Consider the following 27,021-nt stretch of genomic DNA (forward strand, 5'->3'; position numbering starts at 1 on the left):
TGGGATTAAACATGACAATAGGTCTGATCTGATTTCATCATCATTTAAAAAATCATCTATTATTTTTCACTTTATGTTTGTGTGGGAGCAAACTGTTGAAATCTTTACTTAATATATGCTAAACTGATCTTCTGTATATAAAGAGAATCGAAAATGAATCCTCATGTGAATGGAAGGGGAGAGGGAGTGGGAAAGGGGAGGGATGCGGGTGGGAGAGACGATATAGGGGGGAAACCATTGTAATCCATAAGCCGTACTTTGGAAATTTATATTCATTAAATAAAAGTTAAAAAAAAAAGATTATTTTGATGCAAAAAAAAAAGTTTTGTAGTGAAACAAAAGAAATGAAGATTATATTGATCATACCAGAAGGAAGAAAATACTTGCAAATAATAAAACAAAATTATCATTTGGGGCTGTCACTGTGGTGTAGTGAATTAAGCATCTACCTGCAGCGCCAGTGTCCCATATGGGTGCCAGTTCGAGTCCTGGCTGCTCCATTTCCAATCCAGCTCCCTGCTAATGGCTCGTGGGGGAAAAAAGGCAGTGGAATATGGCCCAAGTGTTTGGGTCCCTACATTCATGTGGGAGACCCAGATGAAACTTCTGGTTCCTGGCTTCAGATCAGCTCAGCTCTGGCTTTTGTGGCCAGGAAAAGATGACAACCATAAAAGTTCTAAAGGCGGCCGGCGCGGCGGCTCACTAGGCTAATCCTCCACCTGCGGCACCGGCACCCTGGGTTCTAGTCCCGGTCGGGATGCCAAATTCTGTCCTGGTGGTTCCTCTTCCAGTCCAACTCTCTGCTATAGCCTGGGAAGGCAGTGGAGGATGGTCCAAGTCCTTGGGCCCTGCACCCACATGGGAGACCAGGAAGAAGCACCTGGCTCCTGGCTTCGGATCAGCACAGCGCACCGGCCGTAGCAGCCATTTGCGGGGTGAACCAACGGAAAAAAGAACTTTCTCTCTGTCTCTCTCACTATCCATGCTGCCTGTCAAAAAAAAAAAAAAGTTCTAAAGGCAGGGCCAGCACTGTGGCATAGCAGGTAAGGCCACTGCCTACAGTGCTGGTATCCCATATGGTCACTGGTTTGAGTTCCAGCTGCTCAACTTCCAATCCAGCTCCTCACTAATGTGCCTGTGAAAGCAGCAGAAAATGGCCCAAGTGCTTGGGCTTCTGCACCCGGGTAGCAGACCTGAGAGCTCCTGGCTCCTGATCTGCCCAGCTCTGACCATTGCAGCCATCTGGGGAATGAACCAACAGATGGAAGACCTCTCTCTCTCTTTCTCTCTCTCTGTTCCACCGTAAAGGACATAGGAACAAAGAAGTCACGGCTGGCACACCACGTCGATCTGAAGCCAGGAGCCAGGTGCTTCTCCTGGTCTCCCATTCGGGTGCAGGGCCCAAGCACTTGGACCATCCTCTACTGCACTCCTGGGCCATAGCAGAGAGCTGGACTGGAAGAGGAGCAACCGGGACAGAATCCAGCACCCCGACCGGGACTAGAACCCGGTGTGCCGGCGCCACAGGCGGAGGATTAGCCTATTGAGCCACGGCACCGGCGATGGCTAATTCTTGAACAAATATGCAATCTTCCCATTACCATAATCCATTCAGGCTGCTATAACAAATCGAGTGGGTGCTTTATAACCACAGATGTTTATTCCTGACAGGCTAAGCTGAGAAGGCCAAGATCAAGGGCCCAGTACATTCAGTGTTTGGTGGGGGCATAGAATGCTGTGGTCTGAAGGTCTGTCCCCCTGAAGTTCATATGTTGAAGCTTAACCCCAGCCTGGCAGTATTAAGAGGAGGAGCCTTGAGGAGACAATTAGGTCGGGACGGCTCCACCCTCACGAATGGAATCTGTGCCCTTCTGAAAGAGGCTTGAGGGAGCCTGTTTGCCTCTTCTGCCACTTGATGACAAGTGAGAAGTCACCATCTGTGAGGAGGGAGGCCCTCACCAGACAAAAGATCTCCAATGTCTTGATTTTGGACTTTCCAGCCTTCAAAATGTGGAGAAATTTATATTGTTTGTAATTACCCAGTCTAAGGTGTTTTGTTACAAATGGAATAAGACACAATGTCTCACACTAACCAAGCCCTAGTTTGTTGAGGGAAGCAATGTACCCCACAGCTACTCTTCCCAGTGTCCTGTGAAAGTGGGGACACAGATTTGTATATAGGGAAATAAAAAAATTCATTGAATCAGACATCCAGGAGAGCTCCTTATCTTACTCTGTTTTCTGTTGCTACTAACACAATGCCACAGAGTAAGTTGTAGAGGAAAATAGGTTTATTTTGGCTCACAGTTGTTTTTTTTTTTTTTAAAGACTTATTTATTTATTTGAAAGATTTACAGAGAGGCAGAGAGAGAGGTCTTCCATCCAGTGGTTCACTCCCTAAATGGCCACAACAGCCAGAGCTGCGCTGATCTGGAGCCAGGAGCTTCCTCCGGTTCTTCCCACGTGGGTGCAGGGGCCCAAGGACTTGGGCCATCTTCTACTGCTTTCCAAGGCCATAACAGAGAGCTGGATCAGAAGTGTACCAGCCAGACTCGAACCAGCACCCATATGGGATGCTGGCACTACAGGCAGTGGCTTTACTTGCTATGCCACAGTGCCGGCCCCTTGGCTGAACAGTTGTTGATCCAAGGTCTAAGGGCCTCACTCCTGAGGCAGTACAGAGTATCAGTTGCAGACCTGTTCTTGAGATAACCTATTAATCCATTAATCACATGAGTAGATTAATCCATTCATGAGGGCAGAATCGCTACCTAGTCCTACCTCTTAATATCTCAAGTAGGGATTAAATTTCAGCATGAGTTTCAGAGGGAACAAGCCATAGTAAACCACAGCCCCCCATAAAGGCACCTGTCCTTTGCTGCCTGCTTGAAATGCAGTCAGAATGACTGGGAGAATCACAGAAACAACCACAACAGCCACATCCTAGGCAGAAGAAAGCAGCAGCTGGGAACAATGATTACATCCTTTGAAGTACTGCTCTAACCCTGGATTGCCTGCCTTCAGAATTTTTGCCACATGAAAGAAAAACAAATCCCTATCTTGATTAAGTCCCAGGTATAAACTATATGCAATTTCTGTCTGACACAACACTCTCTCAAGATATTTGGCTATGATGTGGAAGACAGATAGACCAGTAACTACAGGAAGACATGTGATGAGGGATAGATTTATAAGATAGGAAACACTTAAATTTGTTTAATTGTTGATAAGAAAGAGCCAGAAGTGTTGGGGGATGGGGTGAAGAAAATGAAAAAGAGGAGAGAGACAAAGAAGCAGACAAGGAATGTTGAAGCTCCAGGGAATGGGAATGACTGATGGACACAGTTGCTGTCAAGTACCAGAAACTGATCAGCCTCAAGTAACATTTATTATCTCTAGTTGCTGTGTGTCAGAATTCCAGACAGAGTAGCTGGGTCCTCTGCTCAGGATCTCACAAGGCTACAATCAAGGGGTTGGCCGTGGCTGTATTCTATTCAAAAGTTCAAGGTCTTCTTCCAAGTTCATGTGGCTCTTTGCAAGTCCATCTTCTTGAGCTGTAGAATTTTTGCCAGCCTGTGTCTTCATGGCCAGCAGACGAAAGAGTCTGACTTCTTCCATCTCTGATCCTGAGGTCAGAAAGGGCTCAGCTGATTAGATCAGGTTTTCCCAAGATAAGCTCCCTTTGATCAACTAAAAATCAAATGATTAGGGACTTTAATTATATTTGCAGAATCCCTTCACCTTTGCCACCTGTAGTCAAGGACAAAGGATTATTTGAGGAGGTATACATCCGGGGCAGGAACCACAGGGATGGGTGTTTTAGAATTCTGCCTCCACAACCTGTGGCCTTTGCGAACACAGGAAAGGACATTGCCTTGTGTCTTTTTTTTTTTTAATTTTTTTTTTTTTTAACAGGCAGAGTGGACAGTGAGAGAGACAGAGAGAAAGGTCTTCCTTTGCCATTGGTTCACCCTCCAATGGCTGCCGCGGCCGGCACGCTGCAGCCAGCACACAGCGCTGATCCGATGGCAGGAGCCAGGTACTTATCCTGGTCTCCCATGGGGTGTAGGGCCCAAGCACTTGGGCCATCCTCCACTGCACTCCCTGGCCACAGCAGAGAGCTGGCCTGGAAGAGGGGCAACCGGGACAGAATCCAGCGCCCTGACTGGGACTAGAACCCGGTGTGCCAGCGCCGCAAGGTGGAGGATTAGCCTAGTGAGCCGCAGCACGGGCCTTGCCTTGTGTTTTGAGTCTCATTCTCTCCTACCTTCAGTCACACAAGTAACTAAGTTTGGCGGTGTCCAACCAGAAGTAAATTATTCTCTTTTCCATTTTTTCCCCAACTTAAATTAGTTGCCGTGCTTAGGAACAGATTTTAGCACATCCTTGCAGTGTTTCACAAGACTACTCCACACTTGTCTACTATGGTACATTGACTTATAAGCAAGCTATTGGGGAATTAGCACGACAGGGTGTTTTCAAAGATGCTGACATGGCCAAAAATATTTCTCTTCCCAACTACATATGATTGAACAATTGCATGTTTGCATAAAGAAGAAAGAGAAATTACAGTGAAGTTCTATTAAGATTCTTTTTATCAGTTGCAGTTAGAACCCATGTGATAGTTTCCCTCCTCCCCCCAACCCCATCTCTTTTCCTCCTTCCCTCTCTTCCTCCTTCCCTTGTTCCTCCCTTTGTACTTTCTTCCCTTCCTTCCTTTCTCCCTCTCACTCCCTTTCTTTTTTTTTAAGATTCATTTATTACTTGAAAGAATTACAGAAAGGAAGAGGCAGAGGGACAGAGAGAGAGAAAGAGAGAGCACTTCCATCCACTGGTTCACTCCTCAAATGGCCGCAATGACCCAGGCTAGGCCAGACTAAAACCAGAGAGATCTGTCAGCAGGTTCACTACCCAAATGGCTACTTAGGCTGGGGCTGAGCCAGGCTGGAGCCATAAGCCAGGAACTCCATCCAGATCACCCAGTTGGGTGGCAGGAACCCAAGTACTTGAATCATCATCTGCTGCCTTCCCAGGTGCGTTAGCAGGGAGCTGGATCAGAAGCAGAGCAGCAGGTGGTGCCAGCATCACAAGTGGCAGCTTAATCTGCTGTGCCACAACACCAGCCCCTGCCTCAGGGCTTTCTGGGTATCCTAAGACAGGATTGGGAAGACAGAAAAATGCTGGCTTCTTTCCCTTTGTTTTAGTATTCACCAGACTAATGATATCCTCCAAGTAGGACCAAAGATCTTTCTGTAAAAGGTCATAAATTTTTATTTTTGGAAAAGGGTTTATTCTTAGATATCTTATATTTGGACTGCTATTGTGAATGGTATACACATGAGCTTTTCCATTTCCTATAGTCATGAAAATTATCTTTTGAAACTTTTATCAGTGGAAAAAACAGAGGAAAGCCTAATAGAAATGAGAAATTCTAAGTCATTGCTTCACAAACTATCTGTATTAAAGGGACTGTTGTCAAGATCTTTAATATTTGCAATCCATTAAGTACTAGTAAGACTATAAAATACAATGAAAACTAGTTACTGACTTACATGAGTCCATATGGTACTTTGCTTACTAACAGCAAGGAAGGTGGTTGTACTTGAGCTGTCTTGCCAGTACCTCAACCAAGATAGTCAGCCACAATTTTGGATAACTATTGCTGCCTAAGAAACCATCCAAAAGTTAGTGACTTGAACAATAACATATCATTATGTCTGAGTTTTGTAGATTGACTTAGGTAGGCAGTTCTTGTTGGAATCTCTTGTGCGGGTACAGTCGGATGATATCAGGAGCCAGAGTCAGCTACAGGTTTGGGCTGAACACCAAGAAGGTTTCATAGTTCAGCTGGGTTGGCAGGAACATCTAGAGGCTGGCCAGGTACTTCTCTTAATGAGTGGCTTCATCATGTAGGTAGCTCAGGCATCCTCATAGCATGATGGTCTCAGAAGTAGGACTTCTTACTTGGTAGGTGGCCTTCCCAGAGTGCATGCTTCAAATGGCAGATAGAAATTGCAAGGCTTCTTATGACTACTCAGAGAAATTCCAGCTCCTTCTACTGGGGAAGCAGGTCACAAGGCCAACCCAGATCCAGTGTAGAGGAGAATATAGACGAGCATGCATACACAAGTGTTGAGGTTGATTTCTTCCTGAGAGGATTCGTTCTGAGAGGAGGAGCATGGTGGGGGCAAGAGGCTCGGAGTCACCACACAGACCCCGGGAGCCAGGTGAAAGCAGGCCTGAGGAGAGCAGCCCGCAGACTCATTTATTTCAGTTGCTACAGCTGCTTATATAGCCAAGGCAGCCAATCCGGTCAAGGGGCAGTCTATGCCCTAACCAATCACAGCCTGTTGCCAGTCAGGCTCTTGTTGCCAGGCAGTTTCTGAAACCATCCAATCACGGCCTGCTGTCAGTCAGGCTCTGTTGTCATGTAGTTTCCGAAGCCATCCAATCACGGCCTGTTGCCAGGCAGTTTCTGTTGTCAGTAGCCATCTTGGCATGACCTTCTCACCTCAGCAGCCATCTTGGCTTTTCACCTCCTCATTCCACCACACACAAGAGCTTTGGTGCTCTGGAAGGCCAACATAGAGACTAATTACCATGGCTGCTATGCAAGGAGACTCTGGACAAAGTAAGAAGCTATTGAGAGAGGGGCAGGCATCATGGTACAGCAAGCTAAACCTCTGCTTGGGATGCCAGGATCTCATATTGGAGTGTCAGTTCGAGTCCCAGATGTTCTGCTTCTGATCCAGCTCCCTGCTAATGTGCCTGGGAGGCAGAAGATAATGACTCAAAATTCTGGGTCCCTGCCAACTTCATAGGAGATCCAGATGGAGTTCCTGGCTCCTGGCTCCTGGCTCCTGGCTTTGGGCTGGCCCAACCCCATTGGAGGAATCTGATCTTCTCTGCCTCTGCCTTACTCTGTGTCACTCTGCCTTTCAAATAAATGAATAAATACATTTTTTTTAAAGAAAGAAACTGTGGAGAGAAATCTGAGGAGGCTCATTAGAAGAAATTGAGCAAGAATGGATCTCACGAGGCCGTTGCTGTGGCGTAGCAGGTAAAGCCACTGCCTGCAGTGCTGCCATACCATATGGGCGTCGGTTTGAGTCCCGGCTGCTCCACTTCCAATCTAGCTCTCTACTATGGCCTGGGAAAGCAGTGGAGGATGGCCCAAGTGCTTGGGCCCCTGCCACCATGTGGAAGACCCAGAGGAAGCTCCTGGCTACTGGCTTCAGATTGGTGCAGTTCCAGCTGTTGCAGCCAATTGGGGAATGAAACAGAAGATGGAAGACTTTCTCTCTCTCTCTGCCTCTGCCTCTCTGTAACTCCGCCTTTCAAATAAATAAACAACTCTTAAAAAAAAAAAAAAAAGAGTGGGCTGGGGCTGTGGCATAGCAGGTTAAGCTACCTCCTGCAGCAGCAGCATCTTTTATGGGTGTTGATTCGAGTCCTGGCTGTTCCACTTCCAACTCAGCTCCCTTGCTAATGTGCCTGGAAAGACTGTAGAAGATATGCCAAGGGCTTGGACCCCTGCACCCTCGTGGGAGGTCCTGATGAAGCTCCTGGCTCCCAGCCCTGGCCTTTCTGGCCATTTGGGAGTGAACCAGCAGATAGAAGATCTCTCTCTCTCTCTCTCTGACTCTGCCCCCACCCCCGTAACTCTGCCTTTCAAATAAACAAAAAGATCTTTAAAAACAAGTGAATCTCTCAGAAACCATGCAGCAAACCCCTTCTGTACACGAGTCTCCCATTCCCTCTTTCCCTCCTGCAGCAATACACTCATCCATTCACTTCATCAGATAGCATTTGGGCACCTTCCACAAAGAGAATAGTTTCAGTGAAATTCGCAGGTCAACATTTCCAAACCTCAGAACTCTGAGGCCTGCTCTTCTTCTGGTCTGTTCCGGGAAACTGAGAAGAGGAGGAGGCACCTCAGCTGACAGCTTTGGGTGACTGGGTCAGCCTGTGTAGACCCCCAGCTTTTGATACCTGACATCTCTGTGCATGGAAATGAACTGTACTTGTGCATTCCAGAGAGAGTAGGAAAGCACTACTGAACATCCTGTTACGCTGGGCAAGGCCACAGCTGCATACCTCTTACATTGTATCTGGTTTTTCTCCTCTTAGAAATATTTTCTCCAAGATCCACGCTGTAAGGCATGTGACTTAATGCATTTCCTGTATAATCAAAAAATAATAATGTTAGGTTATTAGCAAAGTGACACTGGTGGACCAACAGTAGAGAGTCATCAGTGTTCTTGGGTGCAACACCTTTCGTAAGGGGTACGCATGAGAATTCCATGAGTGAACCGCTATCGTCACAGATCTTGTTCCAGCTGCCAGGCAGCACATTGATATATTTCTCAGACATTTATGGATTAAAGCAAAGATTCCTGGTGAGATTGGGCCTTTCACCCTAAAACAATGGTAACTAATACAGTTCTTTTTACCTTTTTTTTGCAAGCTACTATATTACATTTTACACAATGTAAAAAGTACAAAATATGATCCCAAATCTGAAAGGTACTAACAGGCATTCAGTGAGGAGCAGATTTCCCTCCTATCTTTCATATCCAGTGGCCTGTCCTCACTCCTTGGCGGCCACTACTAATTTCAGTGTCTTTCTGTTCTATTTTTAACAAGTGGATTTTTGGTATTTTAATACACTTCAATTAAACATGGTATATGACACAAAATTTGTGGAGATGTTTTTTCTTCTTAAAACTTGTCTTCCATTACAACTTGGAATGTTTTGGCCTTACTTATTTTAAGCTGTATATTTATTTAATTAATTTAAAGGTAGAGAGACATAGACATTCACAGAGGCATAAACAGATTGCTCATCTGCTAGTTCACTCCCCAAATACCTACAATGGCCAGTGCTGGGCCAAGCTAAATCTGGGAGCTGGGCAGTCAAACCCATGTCTCCCACGTGTGTGGCAGGGTCTCAAGGACTTGAACCATCACCTGCTGCCTCCCATGGTGCGCATTAGCAGAAAGCTAGAATTGGAAGTAGAGCTAGGAATTGAACCCAGGTATTCTGAAATGGGATGTGGCCATCTTAGCCATTGCACTACACACTGGCCCCATAAACTATATATCTTTTCCTGTGATCCACATCTTTAAAAATTAGTTTTGTATTTTAAAAAATAACTTTTTGGGGGCTGGGGCTGTGGTACAGAGGGTTAAAGCCCTGGCCTGAAGTGCCAGCATCCCATATGGATGCTGGTTCTAGTCCCGGCTGCTCCTGATCTGCTATTGCCTGGAAAAGCAGTAGAAGTTGGCCCAAGTCCTTGGGCCCCTGCAACCACATGGAAGACCCAGAGGAAGCTCCTGGCTCCTGGCTTCAGATCAGCGCAGCTCCAGCCATTGAGGCCATCTGGGGAGTGAACCAGCAGAAGGAAGACCTCTCTCTGTCTCTACCTTTCTCTGTAACTCTAGGCTTTCAAATAAATAAGAAGAAATTTTTAAAAAATAATTTTTTACCATTTAAAAAACTAATAAATGACAGGGAAAAGTTTGTCAATGGGTACTAAGATACAGTTACACAGGAGAAATAAGGTCTGGTGTTCTATCATATAATAGAGTGACTATACATAACAATAATGTATTGTGTATTTCATTTTTAAAAGATTTATTTATTTATTTGAAAGAGTTACAGAGAGAGAGAGAGAGAGAAACAGAGAGAGAGAGAAAGGACTTCCATCAGCTGGTCCACTCCCCAATTGGCTGCAATGGCTGGAGCTGCGCCGATCCGAAGCCAGGAGCCAGGAGCTTTCTCCGGGTCTCCCATGTGGGGCAGGGGCCCAAGCACTTGGGCCATCTTCTGCTTTCCCATGTCATAGCAGAGACCTGGATTGGAAATGGAGTGGCTGGGACTCAAATCGGTGCCCATATGGGATGCCGGCACTGAAGGCAGCAGCCTTACCTGCTACGCCACAGCGCCAGCCCCTGTGTTGTGTATTTCAAAACAAGCTAGAGGATAGATTTTTGATTTCACCGAAAGCAATATTTAAAGATAGAGTTGTCCTGATTTGAACATTACCCATGGATTGAAACATCACATCGTACCCCATAAACAGGTATTTTTTTAAAGATTTATTTGTTTGAAAGGCAGAGTTACATAGAGAGGAAAAGACAGAGAGAGAGCACTTCCATCAGCTACTTCACTCCCTGAATGACTGCAACCTCCAGTGGGCCAAGCCAAAGCCACAAACAACAAGCTTTATCCATGTCTCGCATGTGGGTGCAGAGGCCCAGCCCTTGGGCCATCTGCTGCTTTCCCAGGCACATTAGCAGGGAGCTGGATCAGAAGTAAAGCAGCCAGGCTGCAAACTAGCACTCGTATGGGATGCCAGCGTCACAGGTGTTGGTTTTACCCACTACGTCATGATGGCCCCAATGTATTATTATTTTTTAAAAGATTTATTTATTTATTCAAGAGGCAGAGTTACAGAGAGAGGTCTTCTATCTTCCCCCAAATGGCTACAATGGCCAGAGCTGAACCGATCCAAAGCCATGAGCTAGGAACTTCTTCCAGGTCTCCCACACAGGTACGGGGGCCCAAGCACTTGAGCCATCTTCCACTGCTTTCCCAGGCCATTAGCAAGGAGCTGGATTGGAAGTGGAGCAGATGGGACTTGAACTGGCACCCATATAGGATGCTGGCACCACAGGTGGAGTCTTAACCTACTATGCCACAGTGCCAGCCCATCAATGTGTATTATTTTTATGTACCATTTAAAAAATTAAAAGGAAAAAATGTCATTGTGGCAATTTAAATGGATCCATAAGAGGGAAAAAAACTCTTAATTTTAAGTGTTGGTTGAAAGAACTGAAATCTTTAACTTATTTGAAACACTGCTATAATAGATACATAGGCAAAGGATGAGCCATTAATATTTATTAACCATTGAATGATTTTGTAGGAACTTTTTATATTCTATTAGTTTTTTGCTGTTGCATAATAAGCTGCCACATACATAACACCTTCGAGCAACATGTTTATTTTCTTAACACTTTCCCTGGGTCGGGGGTCCGGGCACAACTGAGCCAGGTCCTCTGCTCAGTGTGTACGGGGCTAAAGTCAAGGTGTTGACCAGACTGTTTTCCTCTAGAGACTTCACAGGGAAAGAATCTGCGTCCAAGCTCATTTAGGTTCTCCGTAAAATCAAGTTTCCTTGATGTTCCTTGTAGGACTGGTTGTTGGCAACCCACAAATCCTGGAGCCTGCCATCCTTTCCTGCTATGTGGCCCTCTTCAGGGGAGGGGGTTCACACGGCTTCTTGCTCCCTGGAGGCTGGCAGGACAGCCTCGCTCGCGTCTGCTAAGATGAAGCCTTACCTAACAGAGTGGTGACGTCTCGCCACCTTTGCTATACGCGGTTAGAAGTGAGACAGGAGTCCTGCCTGTACTCAAAGGGAAGGAAACCAGCTTGCAGAGGTCATCAGCATCACCTTAGAGTCTGTGTATCACACATTCTCTAAGCAATTCAGATTTCTCCTTGAAACACCCATGATAGAGCTAGGGGTAAAAAGTAGCAACAGGCTTCCTGAGCATTTTGTATCAAGCTGTAAAGGTTGGCTGCACCACTTCAGCTCTTACTTCAAGTGCATGCTTGATCAGAATTCTTAAAAGTAGGTGCAGGTGGTGTGGTGCAGCAGGTTGAACAGCTGCTTGGGATGCTCGCCTCCAGTATCAGGTGTCAATTTGAGTCCCAGCTACTCAGCTTCTGATCCAGATCCCTGCTAATGTACCTGGAAGGCAGCAGATGATGACTCAAGTACTTGGGCCCCTGCCACCCACATGGACAGCCTAGGCCATTGCAGGCATCTGGAGAGTGAACCAACAGATAGAAGATTCTGTCTCTCCCTCTCTGTTTCTCTTTCAAATAAGTATTTATTTAAAAAAAATAATAATAATGTTGTTTCTAGGGGCCAGCAGCACTGGCATCCCCTGTAGGCACCGGTTGGAGTCCGAGCTGCTCAACTTCCAATCCAGCTCCCTGGCAATACGCCAGGGGAAGTGGTGGAGGGTGGCCCAAGTGCTTGGGCCCCTGCACCTATGTGGGAGACCTGGAAGAAGCTTCTGGCTCCTGGCTTTGGCCTGGTCTAGCCCCAGCTGCTGCGGCCATTTAGGGAGTAAATCAGCAGATGGAAGATCTCTCTCTGTCTCTCTCTCTCTGTAACTCTGACTTTCAAATAAATAAATCTTAAAAAAAAAAAAGACAACGAAATTCTTCTCTGATCTTCCTTAGACCCTGGACTGTGGCTGCTAAGTTGCTGCATTTTATGTATTTGGAGTAGACATTTGCATTTTCATTGGCTCCCAGCACCTGAACACTTATTTATGTGTGAGGAACCCTCACCATGTAAAGCAGAGTTCATCTCCCCATGTAAGCTGAAAATGCCAGCTACATGTCTGTTTCCCTAGCTCCACAGCAGGGAGAGAGCTGAGATATCATGCCAACCGCAGTAGTCAGTTCCACTCTCACTACATCCAGAGGAGCTAAGAAGCAGGAATCACAGGGAAATCTGTAGCAAGGGGACAGAGGTGGCAGCACCCCAGTTCCAGAAGCAACAGTGTCAGCAGTTCAGAGCAGAGCCTACCCAGTGATGATGCTGTGGATGTCAGCAACCATAGAGCAGCACCCAGAGCAGGAGGGAGTCTTGTCATCAGAGGACCAGCTCCACAATGGCTCCTAATTTCTCAGCCTAGTACTCTGGCCCTCCCAGAGACTTCATCAGCTACCCAATGCCATTGGAATGCATTTCTTTTCTACTTATAGTAAGCTTGGATTTGTTTTTGTTGCTTATTACTAAGGACCCTGGATTACTACTGCATCTGGTGCCTCCCTTACTCTCCACACCTAGTGTGATTAAATTGCTTACTCCTCTGTTGTCACTAGATGTATAGTCCTTGCCCTGTCTTGTTCATCATTGAGTCCTCAGTGTCTAGAAAGCACTCAAGAAGAAATTGATGAACGAATCAAACTGTGTGCTCATCTGTAAACTGGGAGTAATAGCTCTTGTCTTAAGGAAGATTGTGAATGTTCTTACAGGAAAGAAAGTTGAACATCTTCCATCCCTTGTTTACAGACAAGGAACCAAGGCCCCCAGACAGATTTGCCTGAGTTTGGAGTTGGTTTTGACTTCCAGGTCGGCACACTTTCTACACACTGTGAAGATTATGAAATGTTGTTAGGAACTCAGTGTTTGTGCCATTCCTCTAAATTCATACTTTGAAGCCCTTCTTCTAATGTGATGTGCAGCAAGAGGTAATAATGTTTTGATGAGACCACAGAGGTGGAGTGGTGCCCATGTAAGAGGACAGAGTTTCCTCTCTCCACCATAGGAAGATGCCAAAGGCGGCAGCCATCTACAAGGCAGGAAGAGAGCCCTCACCAGAACCCAATTATGCTGGCACCCCAATCTCAGACCTCCATCCTCCAGAACTGTCCAAAGGAAATGTGTTTAAGTCAACCAGTTTAGGTATTTGTTAACGGCAGCCAAGCTAAGACAAACATTTTATTTCATGATGTTTTCACGTGAAACTTAAGTAAAATTATGGGACATGGATTTAGCCTAGCAGTTAAGATACTGTTTTAAGATGCTTATGGTCCACATTAGAGTTCTTGAGTTTGATGCTTGGTTCCAGCACCTGACTACAGTTTCCTATTTGTGCAGACCCTGGGAAGTAGCAGTGATGGCTCAAGTAATTGGGTTCCTGCCACTCACGTGGGAGAGCTGGATTGAGTTCCTGGCTCTTGCCTTCAGCCTTGTCCAGCCCTAGCCATTGTGGTCATTTCAGGGAGTGAATTAGGAATAGGAGTGCTCTCTCTCATTCTCTGACTCTCAAATAAATCATTTTTGAAACATAGGATGCTTCTTCAAAATAAATAAATATATACATGGAAGCAAATGAAAATATGCAAGCATGATTGGTAGGCAGGGCCAAAGGCAGGTGCAGGCATTTTAAAGAATGTTGCATGGGGGCTGGCGCTGTGGTGTAGTAGATAAAAGCCGCCACCTGCAGTGCCAGCATCCCATTTGGGTGCTGGTTCATATCCCACCTGCTCCTCTTCCGATCCAGCTCTCTGCTATGACCTGGGAAAGTCCTTGGGCCCCTGTACCCGCATGGGGAACCCTGAAAAAGCTCATGGCTCCTGGCTTCAGATTGGCGCAGCTCCGGCCATTGCAGCCAATTGGGAAGTGAACACCTCTCTCCCTCTGTCTCTCTGCCTCTCCTTCTCTCTGTGTAACTCTTGACTTTCAAATAAATAAATCTTAAAAAAAAAAAAAAAAGAATGTTGCATGTAAGGTGTCAAGTGTGGCAACCAGTACATGCATTTGTTTTTGTTGTGTGTGCTCAGGTGTGAGAGTCAGAGAAAGAGAATCTTAAGATCAGGGAAAAGGGGGAATCTAAGCACACATTACTTCATTTAGCTCTCTCAGCAGCTCTATAGAGCAGAAATTATTATGCAACAGATTTTAAAAGCAAAGAATAAAGGCTCAGTGAAGGTAATGTAATTATTTGGCGCAGTGGCAACCATCAAGCTGCAATGACCAAATGGAGTGCAGGTCAGTTGCTCATTTCTTGCCCATTCCCTCTCCCCATCGCAACATTACATCATTTACAGCCTGTAAATGTACATTACAATCATGTATGATCTGTATACAGGCCCTTGCCTTCTTTTCTTTTGCTTAAGCCTTGCCACTCCAGATACCCCTGCCAGGGAGGAGTTCATAATAACAGATTGTGAAATCTTCTAACTGCATCAGATTCCTCTGAAGTATCTCCTGACTTTGGCCATAAATAAAGCTAGGCAGCCCGACTTCTTAAAGGCTTCCTTGCCGGTACATCAGGTAATCGGTGTGAATTTCCGTCCTTCTGTAAGTTCACAACATTAATGAGCCACAAGTAGGCTTTTCACAGTACTGAATCTCACCTCCTATTCTTGCCCTTTGCACTTACTTCCACGAACCACTTCTCATGTTAGGCATACTTGGCCACCAGGAAGACCCACAGAGACACCTAAAGTCAAGAATTAATGTCATCACCGTTGACTGTTCCTAGAATATATTTTTCTCTTTTGACAGTTTTCGGGGACAGCGCAAGCTCTGGGGTGAGGGTGGGGGAGGGGAGGATGTGGGATTCTCTACGTCGTGCATTCTCTTGACTTAAAGTGGGCACGAACTCCCGAAATCCTCGAATACAAGGCACCCTTCCTGGGCACCTAAACCGCTAGTCTACCAAGACACCCCCTCCTCCCCGGCCGACCGCAGGCAGTCAAGGTCACCGGGGCAGGTGCCGGCGCCTGGAGTGAAGCGGCGCCGCCCGGCCCGTTTCTTTTCCTCAGGCCGCTCGCACTCTCCCGCGACTCTCGGGGTCCACCCGAGCTGACTGCGACCCAAAGACCCTTGTCCGCCTGCCGAGCGGCGGAGCCGCGCCTCTGGAAGGTTCCTGAGAGGCTGGCGGTGGGGGCGGCTCCGGGGAGCCGGGGCGGAGCCGGCGGCGTCTGGCGGGCCGGGCTACGCCTCCCGGGGCCCCTCGGCCGCGCCCGTTGGCGGAAGCCGCGCTCCGCCCGGCAGTAGCCGCTCGAGTCGAGGGGCGGCTGCGGCGCGGCGCCCGCTCCCGCCCGCTGGCCGGCCGGGTCGCCTCCCGCCGCAGGACCGGTGCGCCGCGCTCGGGAGCCATGCAGCGCCTGGCCATGGACCTGCGGATGCTCTCCCGGGAGCTCTCCCTCTACCTGGAGCACCAAGTCCGCGTGGGGTTCTTCGGTTCCGGGGTGGGCTTGTCCCTGATCCTGGGCTTCAGCGTCGCTTATGCCTGCTACTACCTGAGCAGCATTGCCAAGGTGAGCCTGGGGGAGGCGCAGGGCCGCGGGCGGCTCCACCGGGGGCGCGGGCAGCGGCAACCGGCAGCCCCGAGGCCGAGCCGGCTGTTCCCGAGGGCTGGCCCTTCCCCGGTGCCGTCCGGACGCTCTGTGAGCGCGCGGGGACAGCCCCCGGCCCCTGATCCTCGCACCGCAGCCGGCTGCCCGCGGCGCGGAGACGCTGCTGGTCCCGGTTCGCTAGCGCTGCCGCGGCTGTGGCGCTTGGCCGGGCTGTAGCACTTCGGAGAATGATTCTTGTATCTGCGCTCGCTCGCATTTCCCTCGAGGGCGCTGATAAGCCGCGGTGAAGCCCGTTGAGCTTGTGAAGGATGTGCGAGGGCCTTCCAGAATGAGGGATCGCGCGCCCCGGGACCCCCCGCCTTGTGCTGGCTTCTGATTTACCATGGACAGAAACTTGGCTCTGTCGTGGACCCTTCACCGACCCTGGCTTTCTCTCTTCAGAAACCCCAGTTGGTGACCGGGGGCGAGAGTTTCGGCCGCTTCCTGCAGGACCACTGTCCCGTGGTGACCGAAACGTATTACCCAACAGTCTGGTGCTGGGAGAGCCGAGGACAGACCCTGCTGAGACCTTTTATCACGTCCAAGCCCCCGGTGCAGTACAGGAAGTAAGTAAAGGTCCAAGTTCAGGCATTCATTGACAACTACAGATTTTTTTCTTTTTTTTTGCAAACGCCCAGTGCTTGATTAATAGAATCCCTGATTTAGTAAGTAAATAGGACAGAAAGAGTGAAAATGGAAAGTGTCCCCCACTCCACCCCCAGCTGCAGGAAATATCAAAGTATTGCCTTTCTTTTTTCACTTTTTTTTTTTTTTTTATCCTGGTATAGTGCTTCTTTCTAGGATGCAAACTGTGTTTAGTAGAGATTATGGTTTTCTAATTTGCCATGCATCTGTGCCTGAGCCCTTGGGGCTCTGATGATAAAAACCAATTCAGATGTAAATACCGGAGTGAGGGTGAAGAGGACACCCACTGGTTTGAGTTTTGTGTAGGTTTCATGTTGACAAGCACATAGATGCCCTTGAGGTGTTTAAAGGTACCGTCCAGAATATATCAGGATCCAGGAGATTGAAATGGGGCCTTTTATTAATTTCCCTGAGTCATCTAGTCTTTCTGGAGTCCCTTTATTTGCTTGAAACTTGCACTATTTGAGAAAAGTCCTTAAGTTCATAGATACCGCAGTGAGAAGTACTGGAAATTATTTAAGAAGCAAATTTTCTAATGTACTCGGTGGAGAGACTGCATTATTGAGTCCAGAGAGCTGGAGCAGTGATCAGATCAGCTTTTCCCTGTTGAATTATTTCAGTGACCTCAATCAAATAGGGGTTAAATGCTGGGTATTTTAGAGTAATGAGGCAATGATTAAGATAAATATTCAAAGTCCTTTGAAGTTCATTTCTAGATCCTACCTTTTACTGGAGTTCTAGAAACAACTTTATGGTACTGATCTTAACATCCTGGTAATGAAAGAGATATAGATATGAGGGGTCTTCAAAAAGTTCATGGAAAATGTGTGTTACATTAAAAACTATATATGGACTCCAAAAAAATTTTGCACTAAAATGCATGTATCTTTTGATTCCATTTTCCATGCACTTTTGAAAGTATCCTTGAATGTGTGTATGCTAGTGAATGCTTAAAAACTGTTATTCTTAAATAACTAAATATTGTCATGTTGATAAAATTAAAACCCTGCACTTAAGACAGGACTTGGAACACGTAGTAACGTTTTGAATTATTCCTTTCAGCGAACTTATTAAAACTGCAGATGGAGGGCAGATTTCGCTGGACTGGTTTGATAATGAAAACAGTGCATGTTATGTGGATGCCAGCACCAGACCCACTATTTTACTGTTGCCTGGCCTCACCGGAACAAGCAAGGAATCCTATATCCTTCACATGATCCATCTCAGTGAGGAGTTAGGATACAGGTACCAGTGCAAGATTTGTGTCCACTTTTCATTTAATTCATTCTACAAGAAGTACAAATATATTTACATGTTTGTTTCAGAAATACTTTTGATTTTGTGCATGGATTGAGCAAGCCCCTAATTTACTAATTTTGTCTGCTTCCTCTTTAACCTTTTTTTTATTCCAGAAAGATGCATAGTTGAATCATACACACACGCACCCAAAAAAAAAAAAAATGGCACTTAGTGTCATAGATACTTAGCGAACTTATGGTGAGATGAATGAATTTAGAATCTGTTGAGAACTGGCAAAGCTCCCCAGGTCAGAGAGGCAGTAGACCCCAGTGGAGGAAATGCCATGAGAGATGGCACTTATAAATTCCTGAGAGAGTACACAGTGGCCCTCATGTCACACTCTGTGTAGATCCTGAATTCAGTAAATCTTATCACCCTGGCTCAAATCCCAAGTGTAAAAAAAAAAAATTCAAAATTGGCTTGTAGGCTGTCCTCATTTTCCAAATGTGATCCATGCCTCTTCTGTCCGCCTGAATTTGCAGGTGCATGTGGCTAATGTCCAGTTGATGCCACAGCATTTTTGAGTAACCATTATTCAACTCAATCACCAGACAGTATAATTTAAAAAAAAAAAATGACTTAGCTATTGCAAGTTTCAGATTCAGCTCTAGAATCTTAAAGCTAAATTGTTGTGAAAAGTATTCCTGTTTTATGTTCTGCTCTTTTTTTATTTTATTTTTATTTTTTAAGAGTCATTTATCCACTTGAAAGGCAATCACAGGCAAGAGTGAGAGCAAGAAAAAGAGATATCTTTTTCTTTTTGCTTGTTTTTTAAAATATTCATTTTATTTATGTGTAAGAGTTAGAGAGAGAGGTAGAGACAGAGAGAGAAAGAGAGGTCTTCCATCCACTGGTTCATTCCCCAAATGGCTGCAACAGCTGGAGCTGAGCCGATCTGAAGCCAAGAGCCAGGAGCTTCTTCCAGGTCTTCCATGTGGGTGCAGAGGCTCAAGGACTTGGGCCATCCTCTGCTGCTTTCCCAGGTGCCCTAATAGGGAGCTGGATCAGAAGTGGAGCAGCCGGGACTCAAACTGGTGCCCATATGGGATACTGGCACTACAGCCGGAGTTTTAACCCACTGTGCCACAGTGCTGGCCCTGTTCTGCTCTGTTTTAGCTGATAGTAATTACTGTAATGGAACATGCTGTGATTTGTATTTAGACTTATCATTTGTTAAACTTGTAGCACTTTGAAAAAACTGATGTTGAGTTCATGATATGAAAATATTTTTATATAAAGGGGAAAGTGGGGGGAAGCATTTGGTACAGAAGTTAAGCTACTGCTTGGGATGCCTGCATTCCATGTTGGAGTGCCTGGGTTTGAATCCTAACTCTTCTCCATTCCAGTTTCCTGCTAACACACACCCTTGGAGGCAGCAAGTGATGGCTCAAGTAGTTGAGCCCCTGTCACTCATGTGAGGTATCTGAGATTGAGTTCCTGGCTCCTGCCTTTGGCCTGGCCCCGTCCTGACTGTTGTGGGCATTTGATGAGAGATTTCTCTTTGTCTCTCTGCCTTTCAAATAAAATAAATAAGTAAAATTTTAAAGGGGAAAATGCTGTAATAGCTAATCCAATTTAAACAAGTTAACTCTGATATTTAGAGATAAAGCCTGCTTTGTCCATGAAGTAGCATTCTCTCAGAAACCATGATATAGTCTTCCAGAATTATGGCATTATGATGTTCTAGAAATTTGCTAAGCAATAGCAGGAATTTATTATTCCATGTTGAGGCATTGTCTAGTTAGATGTGGGGCTTGGTTCCAGTTGTTTTGCTAAAACTTAGTCATGCTCAAAAAGCACAGAAGATCAAACCATTTGTACATTTTTAAATTGCTGATTCTAGATTTGTCCTGAGTTATCTCCCATGACTTAGAAACTGCTTTTAAAAACAATGTAGTTGAAACTCAAGGACTGAGTCTCAGAAGCTCTGGAGTTGCCAGTACACATGGCTTTGAGCCACTGCTTGTAAAAGTTGCCACATTTTATTCCCAAAGCTATCACAACACTATGCATCAAAGCAGTTGGGAGGTTATAGCTTTCCTAGGGGTTAAAATCGTCTACTAATTCAGAAATTCTGTGGAACATGTTTTATACAAGGAAGGCTTTGTGCTGGTACTATGAGGAGCTGCAGGGAGCTTTGAAAAAGTTGTCTCTACATCAAGAGTATATAAGAGGAGAAGGCTGCGCCAATTCACTGTCAGCTGCTTGAAGACCCAACCTATTTGGATTTCGGGAGCTCTAACATTGAATCAGGCTGTCCTTGTAGGAAGCAGAATGGATGAATAAACCATTGTCAGTAGGCTTCTCAATGCCCTCTGGGTCTACCCACATTTTTAAAACTTTATTTATTTGAAAAGCAGAGAGATGCACAGGGATCTCCCATCTGCTGATCATTCTCCAAATTCCTGTAGCAGCCAGGGCTGGGCGAGGCTGAAGCCAAGAGCCAGGAACTCATTCGAGGTGTTCTGTGGGACTGGCAGGTACCCAGTTACTTGAACCATCATCTGCTGTCTCCCAGGGCGCACATTAGCAGGAAGTTGGAAGTCAGTATGAAGCTGGGACTTGAACTCAGGCATGCCTGTATGGAATGCAGGCATCTAAGTGATGGCTTACCTTCTACATCAGGTGCCCATTCCCTCGTTTATTTTTTAACTGCAAGGAGTCTCTGATTCTAGGCTAGAAGGGCTCTATCAGATAGCTTTTGCTGTATAATAAACCACTCTAAAATTCAGTGGCTTAAAGCCACAACCATTCTGCTCACAGTTCTGTGGGCTGCAGTTTGTCAAAGCTCAGTGGGGTGGTTGTAGCTGGGATCATTTATGGTCACCTGCTAGGACAATTACATGCTCGGGGACCCTGAGCTGTGACTCACCTCATATCTACACATACTCTCATCCACCATCAGGCTTACCTTGAGTGTGTTCATGTGATGGGAGAGGGTTTCAAGAGTATAAATACCAAAGCTGCAAGGCCTCTGGAGGCCCAAACTGAGAACTGCTACAGTGTTGCGTCTGCCTTGTTCTACTGGTCAAAGCAAGTCACACAGTCAACCCAGAAGTCAAAGAGCAGGGAAATATGAGTATAATCCACCTCTTGATAGGAAGAGCTGCAAAATGTTTTTGCAGTAGGGGCAGGCATTTGGAACAGTAGTTAAGAGGCTGCTTGGGATGCCCACAACCCATATTGAAGCCTCAGCCCCACTTTTGATTCCAACTTCCTGATAATGTGCACCCTGCGAGGCAGCAGATGATGGCTCAAACACTTACGTTCCTGCCACCCATGTAGGAGATGCAAGTTGTGTTCCAATCTCCCGGCTTCAGTCTGGCCCAGCCCCAGCTGTTGTGGATATTTGAGAAGTTGGACCAGCAGATGGAAGATATCTCTCTGTCTCTGTCTCTCTTTTTCTCTCTCGTTTAAATAAAAAGAAAATAAGTAATAAAAAAATTTAAATATGTATTTCTGTAGTCTACCACAGAGAGCCAGGTAGTTTCAAAGAACTTTGAGGTAAAAAATAGATCTGGGGCCAGTGCTGTGGTGTGGGTGGCTAAGCCTCCACCTGGAGTGCTGGCATCCCATATGGGTGCCAGTTCGTGTCCTGGCTGCTCCACTTCTGATCCAGCTCTCTGCTATGGCCTGGGAAAGCAGTGGAGGATGGCCCAAGTCTTTGGGCCTCTGCACCTCCGTGGGAGACCTGGAAGAAGCTTCTGCTTCCTGGCTTCAGATCAGCCCAGCTCCAACCGTTGCGACCATCTGGGGAGTGAACCAGTGGATGGAAGACCATTCTCTGTCTCTCCCTCGTCTCTCCCTCTCTCTGTCTGTAACTCTGCCTCTCAAATAAATTAATAAACCTAAAACAAACAAACAAACAAACAAACAAAAACTAGATTTGGGCTATCTGGGATACAATGAGTTAATCCACCACTTGCAAAGCCAGCATTCCATACCAGCTTAGAGTGCTGGTTCGTATCCCAACTATTCCACTTCAGATCCAGATCCCTGCTAATACACCTCAGAAGGCAGAAGAGGGTGGCCCCAGTACTTGGTCCCCTTCCACTCATGTGGGAGACCCAGATGGAGTTCCTTGCTCCTGGATTTGTCCTAGTCTAGACCTGACTGTTGCAGACATTTCAGGAGTAAACCAGCAGATCTCTCTTGCTCTATCTCTCCTTCTTTCTGTGCCACTCTGCCTTTCAAATAAATAAATCTTTTTTAAAAAATCTGGAATTTTATGAAAGTCTGTGTTGAGTCCTTAGGTGGCAAAACAGTAGTGAGTCCTTGGTACTATAGCATGGGATCCAGCAAGTAATAGTCTGTGAAAGTCTGTAATATGGGGGGACATTTGCCTTGCCTCTAAAGTCAGGGCTCGACTCAGATGTTGAATCTGCCACTTACCGAGTGATGCTGGGCATTTAGCTTCTCCTCTCACTGTATTCTCACCTCCTTCAGAGGCCTTAGTTAGAATAGGTAACTTACTTGGTTTAGTGCCCCTCACAAAGTGGGTTTTCTAGAACATGTTGTGTCTTTCTTCCTTTATTTTCTATGCTCTTCGATTAGAATAGAAAATTGTTTATCATTTGTAAGAGCAAGTACAAGCACATCCAGCTCCTAAGAGATATAAACATCTACTTTCCACCCAGGGATGTATGGATGTTGTTACAGCATCTGTTATATAAGAGTGTTTCATAGACAATAGGAACATCTGTGCAGTGCAGGGGTATACTTGACATCTAGCTCCAAGTACTGTCTTCTGTAAAGTTGAATGTTTAGGGAGGGTTGTAAACTGTTAATGCTTTACTGGTGATATATATATATATATATATTTATATATTTAGATTTGTTTTTATTTATTTGAAAGGCAGAGTTACAGAGAGAGGTAGAGACAGAGGGAGAGAGGTCTCCCATCTGCTGGTTCACTCCTCAAATGGCCGCAGGGACTGGGGCTGGGCCAGGCCAAAGCCAGGATCCAGGAGCTTTTTCCGGGTCTCCCACGTGGGTGCAGGGACCCTGGCACTTGGGCCATCCTCCACTGCTTTCCCAGGCACATTAGCAGGGTGCTGGATCGGAAATGGAGCAGCTGAGACTCCTACTGGCACCCATATGGGATGCCGGCTTTGCACGCTGGGGCCTTAACCCACTGTGCCACAGCGTTGGCCCCATGATTTCTTTTTAAAGACTTATTTGAAAAGTAGAGTTAAAAAGAGAGGGGAGAGACAGAAAAGAGATCTTCCTTTACTGGTTAATTTCCCAGATGGCTGCAATAGCCAGGGCTGGGCCAGACCAATACCAGGAGCCAGTAACTCCCAGATACGTTTACCACATGGGTGGCAGGGACCCACACATTTGGGCCATCTTCCACTGCTTTGCTCAGGCCATTAGCAGACAGCTGGATCGGAAGTGGAGCTGCCGGGACACCAGATACTCAAGTGGGATGCCAGCATAACAGGCAGTGGCCTAACCTGCTGGATCACAGTGCCAACTACCCTGAGCTATGATTCAGATGTTAGAGAGAACCTAACTCCTAGCATGTGGACAAATGAAACATAAGGGCTTATTGTTGATGTTCGACAAATTATCTGGGGTCGGCGCTGTGGCACAGTGGGTTAAAGCCCTGGCCTGCAGTGCTGGCATCCCATATGGGCACTAGTTCCTGTCCTGGATGCTCCTCTTCTAATCCAGCTCTCTGCTATGGCCTGGGAAAGAGTAGAAGATGGCCCAAGTCCTTGGGCCCCTGTACCTGCACGGAACACCCAAAAGAAGCTCCTGGTTCCTGACTTCAGATCAGCTCAGCTCTGGCTGTTGCAGTCGTTTGGGGAGTGAACCAGTGGGTAGAAGACCTGTCTCTTTCTCTGGCTCTGAATCTCTCTGTAATTCTGTATTTCAAATAAATAAAATAAATCCTTAAACAAACAAACAAAACATTATCTCCTGTATCTGAAAACTTAAAAAAACACCATTTTTCTATTAAGGGGTGCTAATTTGAAATTAATGATTGAAAGGATGGAAACTAGGCCAAAGTCTTGTAAGATGATTGTGAGCAAAGACCTTATTAAGGAAGTCAAAGGTAGATAGAGTTGGGTGGAGACTGTGTGGGCCTGCCCCCACTCTCCCTCTTCATTGGCAGATTGCAGGAGGTACCTCCCTGGGTAGACCTGCCCCAGAGGAGAAAATTGTTGAGCCAGATAAATTTCTCCAGATTGTATGTGTCAGTCAAGTCCTGGAGGGTGAGCAGAGTAAGAAAGGTCAAGAATATGTTTAGGGAGAAGCCCTATTCCTGGGAAGCAGAGGACTGGAGAAAATAGTCTTCCTTCTGATACTTTACACCTGTGTGAATGGTAAATGATTAGAAATCTTACTCACTTGTTCATAATTTCTCTTTTTTTAAAAGTCTTCATTCAATAGCATAGCCTACTAGGTATTATTTTATATGCATGAGTAATATCCTGTTTTCTTACATCTTTTTCCCATTCTATCAATTGATTTCTAGCACTACAACAAAAACAAGGAGAAAAACAGTTACTTTGACAACATCTGAATCATCTTTTATCTGGACCTTTCTTGTTCATTTACCATGATATTCCACCCCCAACTAATATAAAAATGAGTGACCCATCCAGAATTGCATAACAATAAGTTCACTGAAATCTAGGTCAGTCATTAAGTATTTTGGGTCTGTCAAGTATAGTATCAGAAACTACATTCCCAAGGAGCATAGCACTTTAAGTGAAAAGAGGCTGCAGATGTAGGGATATGCATTAGAAAGGACTGGGACTAACTACAAATAACAGAAAACTCGAAATAACAATGACTTAAACAAGATACAGGTTTACTCCTCTCATGTAAAAATCCAAGAAGGCCCACAGCTCCTCTGGTGCTTTGTAGTGTCAGTAACTTAGGCTTCTTATACCATGTTGCATCATAGCCTGCAGATTCCTTAGCCCTAGCTATCTCCTCTGCATTCCAGCACCCTACAGGGAAAAATCAGAGACGAGGGGGAAGTATGCCGTCTTCCTTTGAGGGTGCATACCAGCCATTTGAACACACCGGTTTTGCTCATATCTCATCAGCTGGTTCTTAGATGCAAGGGAGATGGAAAAATTAAATCTTTATTTTGGGCAGTCATGTGCCAGCTAAAATGGGGGCGGGGGGGAGTGTTCTGTTACTGGGTAAGATGAGGAAGATGCTTAGTGAAAGATAACTAGCAGCCTATGCCACTAAGTGCCCAGAGAAGTAAAACTACATCAGCATTTAGTATCTGCAGATTCCATATCCGTGGATTCAGTTAACCACGGAGTGAAAATATGAGGGGGCACATGGCATCTGTAATGAACACATACAGATTTTTTATTTTGTCATGATTCCCTAAACAATACCCTATAACAATCATTTGCACAGCATTTACATTGTGTTAGAGATGATTTAAGCTGTACAGCAGGGTATGAGCTGGTTCTATGCCAGTGCTATGCTGTTGTATGTAACAGACTAGAACGTTGGAGGTTTTTGACATCTGCTGGATTCCTGGACCAGTTTCCTGTGGATATCAAAGGGTGAGGGTACCAGGATCTTGGGGGATCCAAGAGGGATGTTTCATTGAGGGAAGGAGTGGATCAGCAATGTCAGATGCAATTGAAAGGGCACAGTGAATGAGGTCAGATAGAGCAAAATTGGACTTTGAGGAAGGAAGCCAGGCTCCTGGGGATTAAGATGGCCTCAGAACAGGAGAGCAGGGATGGCTCATGTGTTTGAGAAGTTTGACAGAGAAGAGTTATTAGAAAATGGCAAAAGAACCAGTTGAGGGATTTTCAAAACTGCAGACCTGTATTTCAAGAAATTTCTTACTCAGTATTTTTTTTTTATTTTTACTACTTAGAAAAAGCACTGCTTTTTTTATATGGCTTGGCAGGATAAAGTTTTTTTGTTTTGTTTTATTTTCTATCTGAAAGAGACAGACAGACAGAGCTCCCACTCACTGGTTTATTCCTAAAATGCATGCAGTGGCTGGGGCTGGGCCAGGCTGAAGCTGGGATCTGGGTACTTCAATCTGGGTCTCCCATATGGGTGGCAGGAACCTAATCTGCTTTCAGAGATCCTCAATAGCAGGAATCTGGAATTAGGAACCAGAAGCAGTTATCTCACCCAGGCATGTTGATATGGACAGCGGCATCCCAAGCAGGGTCCTGCTGGTTCACTCCCCAAATGCCTACAACAGCCGGGGTTGGGCCAGGGCTGAACCTACATGGTTGCAGGGACCCAAGAACTTGAACTGTCATGTGCTGCCTCCCAGGATTCACATTAGCAATAAACTGGGTACGAAGTCCAGTCACCAGGATTTGAACCAGGTACTCCGATATGGGACGCAAGTGACCTCAAGTAGTGACTTAACTGCTGAACCAATTGCCTGTCCCCCCTGCCCTTTGTGAGGTCTTTTTTTATTTTTAAGATTTATTTATTTTATTTGAAAGGCATAGTTACAGAGAGGCAGAGGCAGAGAGAGAGAAGTCTTCCATCTGCTGGTTCACTTCCCAAATGGAGCTGTGCCAATCTGAGCCAGGAGCTTCCTCCAGGTCTCCTATGCGGGTGCAAAGGCCTAAGGACTTGGGCCATCTTCCACTGCTTTCCCAGGCCATAGCAGAGAGCTGGATTAGAAGTAGAGCAGCTGGGACTCAAATTAGCACCCATATGGGATGCCTGCACTGCAGGTGGCAGCTTTACCTGCTACGCCACAGCACCGGCCCACCAAGTGAGGTCTTAACCACTATACCAAATACCCACCCTAGGCTCAAAGTCTTTTCATCTTCACCACGAGCCTGCTTACTGGTAGCAAGGATGCCACTGTCCATCGTTTGTATTTTTGAGAGCATCTCAAACTGGGAGATGATTTTAAGAGTGATTAAAATTTGACTGCTTTTAAATATTCTTTTTTTTTTTTTTTTTTCAAGTTTGGGCTTTGGGCCTGAGAATTTCTTTATTTAGGTGAAGTAGCAGCAGTGGATACTGTAGCTTTAGCTGCAGGTTAGCTTTTCCAGCAGCGTTACAGGTGCCTTAGGGGCTGGTCTGCAGATTCTTCCTGAAGGGTGGGGAGGCAGTGAAGCAAAAGGGTGAGCTCTGACCACCCCCATCTATCTATCTACCTATATATCCAT

At 45.9% G+C, this 27,021-nt stretch overlaps 1 protein-coding gene across 3 annotated transcripts in view; it reads left to right on the forward strand.

The window, feature by feature from the left end:
- Positions 1 to 27,021, forward strand: part of ABHD3 (abhydrolase domain containing 3, phospholipase) — a 93,108-nt gene that overhangs the window by 18,567 nt on the left and 47,520 nt on the right. The window contains exons 1-3 of one of the 3 annotated variants that reach the window (XM_051852073.3): positions 15,548 to 15,859; positions 16,340 to 16,503; positions 17,645 to 17,827. In XM_051852073.3, the coding sequence (XP_051708033.1) occupies positions 15,698 to 15,859; positions 16,340 to 16,503; positions 17,645 to 17,827 (509 nt within the window). In that variant the 5' untranslated portion in view covers positions 15,548 to 15,697. Of the gene's footprint in view, positions 1 to 15,547; positions 15,860 to 16,339; positions 16,504 to 17,644; positions 17,828 to 27,021 lie in introns of those variants that run through there. The other 2 variants (XR_016214603.1, XM_089305843.1) reach the window with 2 other exon arrangements.

This window comes from Oryctolagus cuniculus, chromosome 10 (assembly GCF_051225735.1).
Source record: "Oryctolagus cuniculus isolate XC-2025 breed Fujian yellow rabbit chromosome 10, ASM5122573v1, whole genome shotgun sequence".
Lineage (NCBI taxonomy): Eukaryota > Metazoa > Chordata > Mammalia > Lagomorpha > Leporidae > Oryctolagus > Oryctolagus cuniculus.